This window comes from Solanum dulcamara, chromosome 6 (assembly GCF_947179165.1).
Source record: "Solanum dulcamara chromosome 6, daSolDulc1.2, whole genome shotgun sequence".
In the NCBI taxonomy this organism is placed as follows: Eukaryota; Viridiplantae; Streptophyta; class Magnoliopsida; order Solanales; family Solanaceae; genus Solanum; species Solanum dulcamara.
In genome coordinates, this window is record NC_077242.1 from 32,536,135 (window position 1) to 32,547,485 (window position 11,351).

Below are 11,351 nucleotides of genomic sequence, written 5' to 3' on the forward strand. Positions count from 1 at the left end.
TTTCCCCTATCCTCAAGGAAACTGATCATACAACAATGTTTGTCTTTGGTTGAAAGAATAATGGGCAGGATCAAGTGTTGGTCCTCAAAGTTTCTCTCATATAGTGGCAAAATGTTGTTGATCAAGAGTGTGATTTTTGAAATACAGACTTATTGGACATTAAACTTCTTATTACCCAAGAAAATCATTACTATGGTTACTCCTGTATGGAGGGTATTTCTCTAGACAAGATGCACTGGAAACTCAAAGAAAGCATTGGTAGCATCGGACACTATGGGTCTATCAAAAACCGTTGGTGGCTTAAGCATCATTTAATTTGAAAGGTGGAACAAGGCAGCAATATGTAAGCTTTTATGGCACTCTTAACATTAAAAAGAGATCCTATGGGTATGGTGGATACACACTTTCTACATCAAAGCCAAAGATTTAGTACAAATGAAAACACCTAAACATGTTTGTTGGTTTGTTAGGTAGAGGACGATTCCCTAGTAGTAATCCCATACAATACTTAACCAGTTCACAGCTGGAACATGATTCAGTATAAGAAATCTCTACTTATCCCTCCTCCCTCAACATCCCAAAGTAACATGAAAGAATCTGGTAAACCCTACTAGAGCAATAGCAAAGCATAAATTTTATTCTTTAGATGACAATTCAAGAAAGATTGGCTACACTAGATAGACTTGCCAAATGGGGTGTCATAGTGGATACAGAATATGTAATGTGTAATATAGGTACAATAGATACTCTAAATCACATGATGTTTAAGTGTGACTACTCTAGATTTATATAGTGCAAACTGTTGAACTTGATGGGCATCTAGAGACAAATTCAATCAAGGGCAGAGGAGGTGATATGAATATTTAAAGGTATCCATATTGATCGACCAAAAGCACAAATTCTGGGATTTATGTTTAATGTTACTATTTACCAGGTCAGGATTATAAGAAATATAAGAAGATTTCAAGCTCAGAGAAGGTCCAACATTCAGATAATTAGAGATATTTGCCTTCAGTTACTTATTAGAGGCCAGAAAAATTGTAAATGGAAAAAAGTGTTAGATCAATTTAAAGGATATTCTACATAAGCTCTGTAATAGTTATTTATTGTAATGGCTTAGGAATGGGAAACTGAGGGACTAGCTCCAGAGTCACACAATGAGCTAATTGTGTTATTGCATTATTGGTTGGAATAAAAAATTTATTTCGATTAATTAAAATACCAAAAAAAAAAAATTAAGCATCATTTGATCTACAAAACAATCCCCCCCCCCCCTCCCCTCCTCCTCTCCAAACAAAACCATATCAAGAAAGTCACTCTTTTATCCTATAAAATTATGAATCTTACTGTAACGTAGAATTTCTCTAAGCAATGAGTTGCATATATATGTTCCACGTTCATGAGATTGGGACAAATACGGCGAATGATATAGGAAGGTGGAATGAGGACTAATTTATTTTTTGTACAATGTGTTAACAAAGATGTTGTTTTCCATTTGTGTAAATAGATTGTTCGGCTGATTTTTTGATATACAAAAAGTGCTTCTTTTATAAATAAAAATAAAAGGAGTGTCTCAAATTGATTTTCATAAGCTAAAAAAGAAGTTTTTTCCTTAAAAGTACTTTTGAAAAAATTACACTTAGAAGCACTTTTATAGCCTGTTTGGCTAGCTTTTGGGAGGATAAAAGTCTTTATTTTTTCCGCTCAAAAATGCTATTTTTAAAAAGTGAGGTGTTTGGCCAAGTTTTGAGAGAAAATAAGTGTTTCCAAGGAAAAGTGGAGGTTGTTTCCAAAAGCTAAAAATGTAGGTTTTCTCTGAAAACATTTTCGAGAAAATTACACTTAAAAACACTTTTAAAAACTTTGGTCAAACACTAATTGTTACTTAAAAGTATTTTTTAAAATTTATTGTTCAAACACAAATTGATTCTCACCAAAAGTACTTTTATAAGAGGCACTTTTGAAAAAAAAACATGTTTTAAAATGAACTGATTTTGGAAATTTGGACAAACACTAATTATTGCTTAAAAATATTTTTAATATTTATTGGCCAAATACAAACTAGATCTCACCAAAAATACTTTATTAAGAAGCACTTCTAAAAAAATATTTTTTAAAACAAGCTAATTTTATAAGTGTGGTCATACATGTTATTAATGGGCCAATTTCATTAAACTAATATTCTACCCTTAACATAGCTACCAACTGCCAATTACGGGTGTATATACAATAAAATATAATAAATTTGTTGAAAATAAAATCGCAAAAATGAATAAATAAATAAATATGAGGCGCAAATTTCTCGCTAGATTCAAATCTACTACGGCAAAATCTACACTAATTCAACAGTAATATTCTTGACTTGTCTCCTATATGATATTTAGTACGACGACGACGTGTGATTCAAACAACTCCGGATTAGTTGAAGAATTCAAAGCTCTAACAAAAGAAACTTATTCCTTCAATATAAAATTTCTCTCTTTTGATTAGAAAAGAAACTTTTATGCATTTATGCATTTATGCTTTTACTGAGCCGAGGGTCTCTAGGAAACAGCCGTCCTACCTTGGTAGGAGTAAGGTCTGCGTACATTCTACCCTCCCCAGACCCCATGTTGTGGGATTTCACTGGGTTGTTGTTGTTGTTGTTGTTGTTGATTAGTAAATAAGTTGGAGACTTCAAATATTTTTTCTTTTTCACTACACTAACCTCAAAACACTATAATATTACACATCCATTTTTTCTTACACATACAACAAAAGGAAGAAAATATTTTATATAGGTGGTAGGATTTCTTCCGCAAATAAATTTCAAGAATGTGGATAGTCATTCGAGGATTAGTGAGGCAATTAGTGATAGATCATGACAAGGTTATATGAGTTACACCAAAAAATAATAGTCACATTTTTGCCAATTTATATCCACTAACATATATTTAATAGTTCAATTTTAATATTAAAATACATAAACACCAACCCCACACATGACACCACATAGTTGCACCATTATAAAGCATTGACCTTTCCTATTGCAATTGTTAAGTTCAATTCACTCCACTCCGTTTTCATTCGTTCAACCTTCACATCAACACAAAATTAGGTATCAAGGCGAAAACAAAGTATAATTTCCAGTCCTATGCATTAATTTTCTGCTAATATATGGTGTAGAAGTTTCACTGATCAGTTACCAATTAGATTCAAGGCACATAGGGTGTTTTCTCACCGAAAGAAAAATATTTTTCATTAAAATGTTTTCCTAGAAAATATTTTATTAAAAAATAAATAAATTTTTATTTATTTTCTAGTGTCTGATAAATAAGCAAAAATATATTATCCCAAAAATATTTATATACGATCTAAAAAAAAATATTACGTGAGTGAGAGTTTAGGGGTGATGGGTGTAGGATGGTCGAGTGGTGGGAATTTGGGGTGTTGGATGAGTGAGAAGCAGACAATGAGCTTGAAATATGACTTATGAAATTTATTATCCATACTTTCATTAGTAAAGTCATTTTCTCTTGGCATGATTTTCTAGAAAAATATTTTTCAAAATATTTTGATCAACCAAAAGGAGGATGTTGAGGAAGAAGGTAATGGAATTGGAGATACCAAACACACTCTTAGTGAATCCAATATTATCATTTCTCACCTCCATATAGCCTGCAATGAACATCTGTTTAGCTAGGAAGTGGAGCAACTAACAGACAGAAGAAAACACAAAGAACATTTCTTATATCCAATCAAAAGAAAGCTACTATCAGTTATCAAGAAAGAAAAATGCGAAATAACTATCAAACTCTATGAGTTCACAAACACCGAAAGGTCCATCTTGTCAAAGAAACAACCTCTCTGGATAATCAAAAAGAAAGGAGAATTGAGCATGTTTGTACACAAACAGCAGGCTATTTTGGTTTGGCAATGCTTTATGTAAACAACTTTGAGATCGAGTATGACATCACAAGTTTCTCCAAGAAGTTCTGCAACAATCAAAGGTGGAATTTCAACCGCAAGTCCAAACATATACGAATATCTTATTCTCATGAAACAAAATGCACCAATCACAACAATTACCATCAGAAGAATCAGAGGCTACTGCATTGATAATGCAACAAAGGGAACAATAAAAAGGGCAGCACAAACTAAATGTAAGCTTAACCCTTGATCAAGAGCACGGGCTATGGTGTCAATGACCTTAATATTCTTACTACCAATCACCCATGGCAACTCAGATACTTGACTTTTGGTTCTTCACTGAGTGAAATTTAAGCCATTTCACCCTTAAGTCCTGAAAATATGTTAATTTTAAATTAGTTGTGAACTTAGCGGCTTCCATCATTGACGTTTTCAATTTTATCAAATCATCAGTCAGAAACACTGTATGGGACATCATATCATATAAATAAAGGAAATTTCTTTCTCATTCAAAGGTGTTGAAGAAATGCTCTCCTCCTCCATCCCTAACCCCCTCCCCATCCCAAAAATATCAAGACCCTTTTCTATTCTACCCTCCAAGTTCTTCCCTCAGCACTATAACAAGGGGAGGGCAGGAGATCGTACAATTCTTAAATCCACAAATGTAAGGAGATGATAGATAACATAATACATGCCAAGAACAGGGAGTAAAAGGTAGAAAATGGATATACAGATAACAAACATATTGAAAATTATTCATTTATCAATTCATTCTCTATCTAGATAACAGCAACAATTTACTAATCTTAAAGTAAACCAGCTACAAAATAAATGTTGCAACACCTAATAGACTATAAATTGGAAAGTCAACAAAAGTGAAGTGATGCCACGAGGTACAGAGGAGCATAACCTTCAGCAGTAGTTCATCAACTTAACAATATTTTCTAATTGTTAAGAGAAGCATACGAAAATCACATGATGTTCTCTCAACTCTGGTAGCATAAAGAATACATTCCTAGTAGGCTAAATCCCAGTAGCTGGGTAACAGAATCGTCTTTGGAAATGATGTTGTTCCATTATTGGATGCTCCTTGTATATTAAGGATTGTGGAAACCAGGTTGTAAATCTGAAAATTCTCAAAAGATGGGACTTTGCGGCCCTTAGCAAACTTAGGACCATGGGCAATGAAAATGCTCCTCATTGAGAAGAATGCATTGTCATAACCATGAGATCCACCACATTCATTCCTTTTTGAGCTCTTCTGTTCCACCTTAAATGTTTCATCAATCAACCCAATGATGGGTGGTATTTGATCACTTGCAGAATAATGCAGCCGATCAGGCAGTTGCTCCTTTAGATAGACTTTCAAATACTGCCCATTCTGAACCTTCCCTGACTTCAAGCCCTCATTCATCTTTGTAACGACATCCTTGGCAGAGTAACTTGGTGGTGGAAGAATGGAAAGCAATGGACTATATGACTGTATCCAATCCTTTGGAATTCTAATCCAAGGAGCCAAATCCTCCAAAAAGATTAACTTTTTATCGCATGTGCCAACCATACCATGATCGCCAAGCATTATAATGTTCACATCCTCAAAAACCCCGCTTGCTTCTAAACCTTGGATCAATTTCCCAATCATCCCATCAACTCTTGCAATGGCTTCAGTGATCTGGGGATCATCTGGCCCAACTTTGTGATCCTGATGATCAGGGTCTCCAAAATAGAGCGTCATAAATGACAAAATTTCATCATTTGGCAGATCAAAGTAGTTCAAAACAGTATCAACACGTTCTTCAGCCATAGGCTTGTTGGTCGATGCTATAGGAGGAAATCGAATCGGAATTCATCATCCACAAAAAAGGTATATTTCAGAGCATAGAAAATTGCAATCGAAAAATTGAAAGGGTGTAGCCGGGTGGTACCGAGAATGAGTTTACCTGAAATCAAATGAGGAGTTGATCAAAGCACTTCATTCGACAACAGTTGATCTATCTACTGGAAAATGGAATGATGTATTAGTCGAAACGCAGGCGGAATTACAAATTCAGATTCCCATGTGCCTATAACGATATGCCTTATATCTGTTTGCTTAAATTTCTAAGACTTATTTTGAAATGTGTCTTTTTGGTGAGTAAATAATTTATATTTGACCAAATAATTTTAAAAATACATTGTTAATGTGATTCGTCTTTGACTAATATTTTAAAAAAAATGCTTTTAGAGAAAAGCTGCACCCTTCCTGCAATTTATTTTGTCCACTATTTTAGAAAATGCTCCAAAATATTTTTACCAACCAAACATGAGGAAATTGGAAATACCACTCTTAGAGCCCGTTTGGATTGGCTTTAAGTTGGTTAGCTTTTGGACGTGTTTGCCTAATGCTGACTTTAAGGCATAAAGTTCTTAAAGTCAGTCAAAAATGAAAAGTTAGGATTCCTAACTTTTTTTTTCCAAAGTACTTAAAGTCATTTTCTTTGACCATGGAAATTACTTTTATATCCCTTATATTTTAACTAAATTCTCAAACTACCTTTTTTTATTCTTTTAACCCTAAAATTCATATCATAAGCACTTTTATCCAAACACTCAACTGCTTATTTATAAAAATAACTTTCAGCACTTCAAAGTTCTAAAAGCACTTCATACATAAAAGTTACTTTTTTTAAGTCAATCCAAACGGGCTCTTAGTGATCCAACATTATCATTCCTCACCTCCATACAACTAAAGTGTACGCAGACCTTATTGCCTGTAATAAACATCTGTTTAGCCAAGGAAGTGGAGCAACTAACAGACACAGAACAAAACACAAAGAGCATTTCTCATATCCAATCAAAAGATAGCTACGATCAGTTATCAAGAAAGAAATATGTGAAATAATTATCAAGCTCTACGAGTTCACAAACACCGAAAGGTCCATCTTGCCAAACAATCAACCTCTCTGGATAGTCAAGAAGAAAGGAGAAGAGAGCATGTTTGTACACTAACAGCAGGCTATTTTGGTTTGGCAATGCTTTATGGAAACAACTTTGAGATCAAGTATGACACTAGAAGTTTCCCCAAAAAAGTTCTGCAACGAGGAGAAACAATTAAAGGTAGATTTTCAACTGCAAGTCCAAACATATAAAGATATCTTATTATCATGAAAAATAATGCACCAATCACAACAATTACCATCAGAGGCTACTGTCTTGATGATGCAACAAAGGGAACAACAAAAATGGCTGCACAAATTAAATATAAGCTTAACCCTTGATCAAGAGCATGGGCTATGGTGTCAATGACCTTAATATTCTTACTACCAATTACACATCCCAAACAGATACTTGACTTTATGCTCTTCACTGAGAGAAATTTAAAGGCCATTTCACCCTTAAGTCCTGAAGAAGATGTTTAATTTTAGTTTAGTTGTAAACTTCATGGCTTCCATCATTGAAGGTTTCAATTTTATCAAAGCATCAGTCAGAAACACTGGATGGACATCATATAAATAAGGGACATTTCTTTCTCATTCTAAGGTGTTGAAGGAATGCTCTCTCCCTCCATCCCTACCCCCTATCCACACACAAAAAAAAAAAAATCTGTTCTACCCTCAAAGTTCTTCCCTCAGCAATATCATAAGGGGAGGCAGGAGATTGTACAATTCTTGATACCACAAATGTAAGGAGATGATAGACAACATAATACATGCCAAGAACATGGAGTAAAAGGTAGACTATGGATACAGTTAACCAATATATTGAACATTATTCATTTATCAATTCATTTTCTATCTACATAACAGCAACAATATACTAATCTTAAAATGAGCCAGCTAGAAAGAAGTTGCAACACCTAATAGCCTATAAATCTGGAAGCCAACAAAAGTGAAGTGATGCCACGAGGTACAGAGGTGCATAACCTTCAGCACTAGATCATCACCTTAAATCAACTTGACAATATTTTCTATTTGTTAAGAGAAGCATATAAAAATCACATGATGTTCTCTCACCTCTTGTAGCATAAAGAATACATTCTTAATTAGCTAAATCTCAGTGGCTGGGTAAGAGAATCGTCTCTGGAAATGATGTTGTCCCATTATTGGATGCTCCTTGTATATTGAGGATTTTGGTAACCAGGTTGTAAATCTGAACATTCTCAAAAGATGGGACTTTGCGGCCCCTGGCAAACTTAGGACCATGGGCAATGAAAATGGTCCTCATTGAAAAGAATGCATTGTCATAACCATGAGATCCACCACATTCATTCCTTTTTGAGCTCTTCTGTTCGACCTTAAATGCTTCATCAATCAACCCGATGATGGGTGGTATTCGATCACTAGCAGAATAATGCAGCCGATCAGGCAGCTCCTCCTTTAGATAGACTTTCAAATGCTGCCCATTCTGAACCTTCCCCGACTTTAAGCCCTCATTCATCTCGGTAACGACATCCTTGGCAGAGTAGCTTGGTGGTGGACGAATAGAAAGCAAAGGACTATATGATTGTATCCAATCCTTTGGAATCTCAATCCACGGAGCCAAATCCTCCAAAAAGATTAACTTTTTATCGCAAGTGCCAACCATACCATGATCACCAACCATTATAATGTTCACATCCTCAAAAACCCCTCTTGCTTCTAAACCTCGGATCAACTTCCCAACCATCCCATCAACTCTAGCAACGGCTTCAGTGATTTGAGGATCATCTGGCCCAACCTTGTGACCCTGATGATCAGGATCTTCAAAATAGAGTGTCATAAACGATGGAATTTCATCATTTGGCAAATCAAAATAGTTCAGAACAGTATCAACTCGTTCTTCAAATGGCACAGAAACATTATATCTTTGACAGAGAGATTGTGGACAGGTCCAACCTCCTTTATTCACCTCAGATCCAGGCCAGAAATAAGTAGCAGCCTTAAGACCATGATTGACTACAGTCTCCCAAAGTGGCTCACCGAGCCACCACTTAGGATCATGACTCCCCATAGTGAAAGGCTCTCCAGTATTTGGATCAAGGAAAAAGTTGTTTATAATACCATGATAAGCAGGGTACAAACCAGTCACAATGGCATAATGATTAGGAAAAGTTAAAGTTGGGAATACAGGAATTAAACCCAGTTCTGCTTCTGTCCCATTCCTAATCAATCTATTGATATTAGGGGTATCTGTCTTGTACTGATATCCAAAGCGAAACCCATCGGATGAAATCAAGAGAACAACAGGATGCTTGAGTTTTTGAAGTGAGCGTGATACATGAGAAATAGAGGAGAGAGAAGAATGTGAAAAGAAGAGGAAAGCAAAGGTAATAGCTGTAGATAGAGATACACAAGTGACGAGAATAAGAGCTGTGAAAATTACCCAAGTCAAAGGGGTTTTTGTAGGAGAAGATGGGGAACAGTCATCTGTGTCAAAAGAAAGCAATGAAGTGGACGAAATCGGTGGGTCTTCCTCCTCTTTTGTGGGTACAGCCATAGGCTTGTTGTTCGATGTTAGGAAGGAGACTGAATCGGAATTCATCATCCACAAAAAAAGGTATCTTTCAGACCATAGAAAATTACAATTGAAATTGAAAGGGTGTAGCCTGCTGGTATCGAGAATGAGTTTACCTGAAATCGAATGAGAAGGCGCTCTCTCTCTCTCTCTCTCTCTCTCTCTCTCTCTCTCTCTCCAAGTCGTCAAAGCACTTCCTGAACTTCCTTCCTCTCAACAGTTGATCTACTGGAAAATGGAGTGTGAAGGAAGCGAAATGGAATGATGGATTAGTTGAAAGGCAGGCTTCAAAGTCAGATGCTGGACTTGTAAGGAAGATTAGTTTGGTGCTGAGATTAATGGGGGATATTCTTATGTGCGTACCAGGCAGGATAGACCTTATAATTGTTTGGTTAAATTTCTAAAATTATTTTGAATAGTCAATAGTGTTATAAAACAAATAAAATTTAACAAAATAAGAAGAAAAGATTAAGAGAAATGGAAAGAGTGGTAGAGAATTTCGTGTTTTTTCTGTTTCTAGGTGTATTTCTTGATGCCAAAGGTGGCATTTATATAGGAGGAAAAAGTAACAATTATGAAGAAAAAGAAACCAAATGGGCAACTTGCCCACTTTCAAGTGGGCCCTATTTGGAAAAACTACATCCATTACACAACACTTCCCCTTGGATGTCTTATGTATAATGTGCTTCCTTAAAAACTCTATAAGAAATAATATACATAGTTATTCTGAACATCCATAGATGTTGTGCTTCGTTAAAATCTTACTAAGAAAAATCCAGTGGGAAAAAGCCTAGTGAAGGAGAAAGAGTACACGCATCTAGTAATACGCCTTGGTGTTGCCTCATTAAAAACCTTACCAGGAAAACTCAGTGGGACAAGACCTTGGTTAAGGAAAAAAGAGTGCAGTGCGTATTTTACTCCCCTGATGAAAACATCATTGAATATCTCAAAAACGACGCATTCCAATTTTGTATCTCATTTTCTCAAAGGTGGAAGTCGGCAATGCCTTGGTAAACATATCTGTTAAATTGTCACTTGAACGAACTTGTTGGACATCTATTTCACCCTTCTTTTGAAGATCATGAGTAAAAAAAAATTGGTGAAATATGTTTTGTTCTGTCTCCTTTGATGTATCTTCCCTTCAGTTGAGCTATACATGCAGCATTGTCTTCATACAATATTGTTGGAACGTCTCTATTCAAAGAAAGGTCACATATTTCTTGAATGTGTTGAGTTATTGATCTTAACCAAACGCATTCCCGACTTGCTTCATGAATAACTATTATCTCTGCATGATTTGAAGAAGTGGCAACCATAGTTTATTTTTGTTGAATGCCATGATATAGTTGTACCACCACATGTAAATAAATATCCTGTCTGTGATCGACTTTTATGGGGATCGGATAAATATCCCGCATCTGCGTAACCAATCAATTGTGACGTGGATTCATTTATATAAAATAATCCCATATCAATGGTCCCTCAGAGGTATCTGAATATATGGTTAATTCCATTTCAGTGTCTGCGTGTTGGAGAAGAACTAAATCTTGCTAACAAGTTTATTGAAAAAGCTATATTTGGTCTAGAATTATTGACAAGATACAATAATGCACCAATTGCACTAAGATATGGTATTTCAGCACCAACAAGTTCTTCATCATATTCATAAGATCGAAATGAATCTGTATTAATATTAAGAGATCTCACAATCATTGGAGTACTCAATGGATGTGCTTTATCGATATAAAACCTTTTTAAAATATTTTCAGTACATGTTAACTGATGGACAAATATCCCATTTGTAAAATGTTTAATTTGTAAACCAAGAAAAAAAATTATTTTTTCGGGGTCTTTCATTTCAAACTCCTTTTTGAAACATTTGACTGCCTTTGAAAGTTCTTTTGGAGTTCCAATAATATTCAAATCATCAACATATACTGTTATTATAACAAATTCAGATCCAGACTTTC

The 11,351-nt window shown here is 35.2% G+C and overlaps 2 protein-coding genes across 3 annotated transcripts; both read right to left on the minus strand.

The window, feature by feature from the left end:
* Positions 1 to 4,637: 4,637 nt before the first annotated feature.
* On the minus strand, positions 4,638 to 5,907 carry LOC129893430 (uncharacterized). Its single transcript, XM_055968959.1, has 2 exons — positions 5,850 to 5,907; positions 4,638 to 5,730 (listed from the first exon to the last, which is right to left on the minus strand). The coding sequence occupies exon 2, from the start codon at positions 5,711 to 5,713 to the stop codon at positions 4,925 to 4,927; it is 789 nt and encodes a 262-aa protein (XP_055824934.1). The 5' UTR covers positions 5,714 to 5,730; positions 5,850 to 5,907; the 3' UTR covers positions 4,638 to 4,924.
* LOC129893429 (uncharacterized) lies at positions 5,831 to 9,886 on the minus strand. Of its 2 annotated transcripts, none has more exons than XM_055968958.1 (2): positions 7,902 to 9,886; positions 5,831 to 5,849 (listed from the first exon to the last, which is right to left on the minus strand). In XM_055968958.1, the coding sequence occupies exon 1, from the start codon at positions 9,409 to 9,411 to the stop codon at positions 7,942 to 7,944; it is 1,470 nt and encodes a 489-aa protein (XP_055824933.1). In that variant the 5' UTR covers positions 9,412 to 9,886; the 3' UTR covers positions 5,831 to 5,849; positions 7,902 to 7,941. The 2 variants fall into 2 exon arrangements, with proteins under 2 accessions (XP_055824933.1, XP_055824932.1); XM_055968957.1 differs by lacking the exon at positions 5,831 to 5,849 and adding an exon at positions 6,773 to 6,980.
* Positions 9,887 to 11,351: the final 1,465 nt, after the last annotated feature.

What these genes read in the sequence shown, in the direction of transcription:
- LOC129893430 (XM_055968959.1), bottom strand. Translation starts at nt 5,713, where the DNA reads ATGGCTGAAGAACGTGTTGATACTGTTTTGAACTACTTTGATCTGCCA.
- LOC129893429 (XM_055968958.1), bottom strand. Translation starts at nt 9,411, where the DNA reads ATGATGAATTCCGATTCAGTCTCCTTCCTAACATCGAACAACAAGCCT.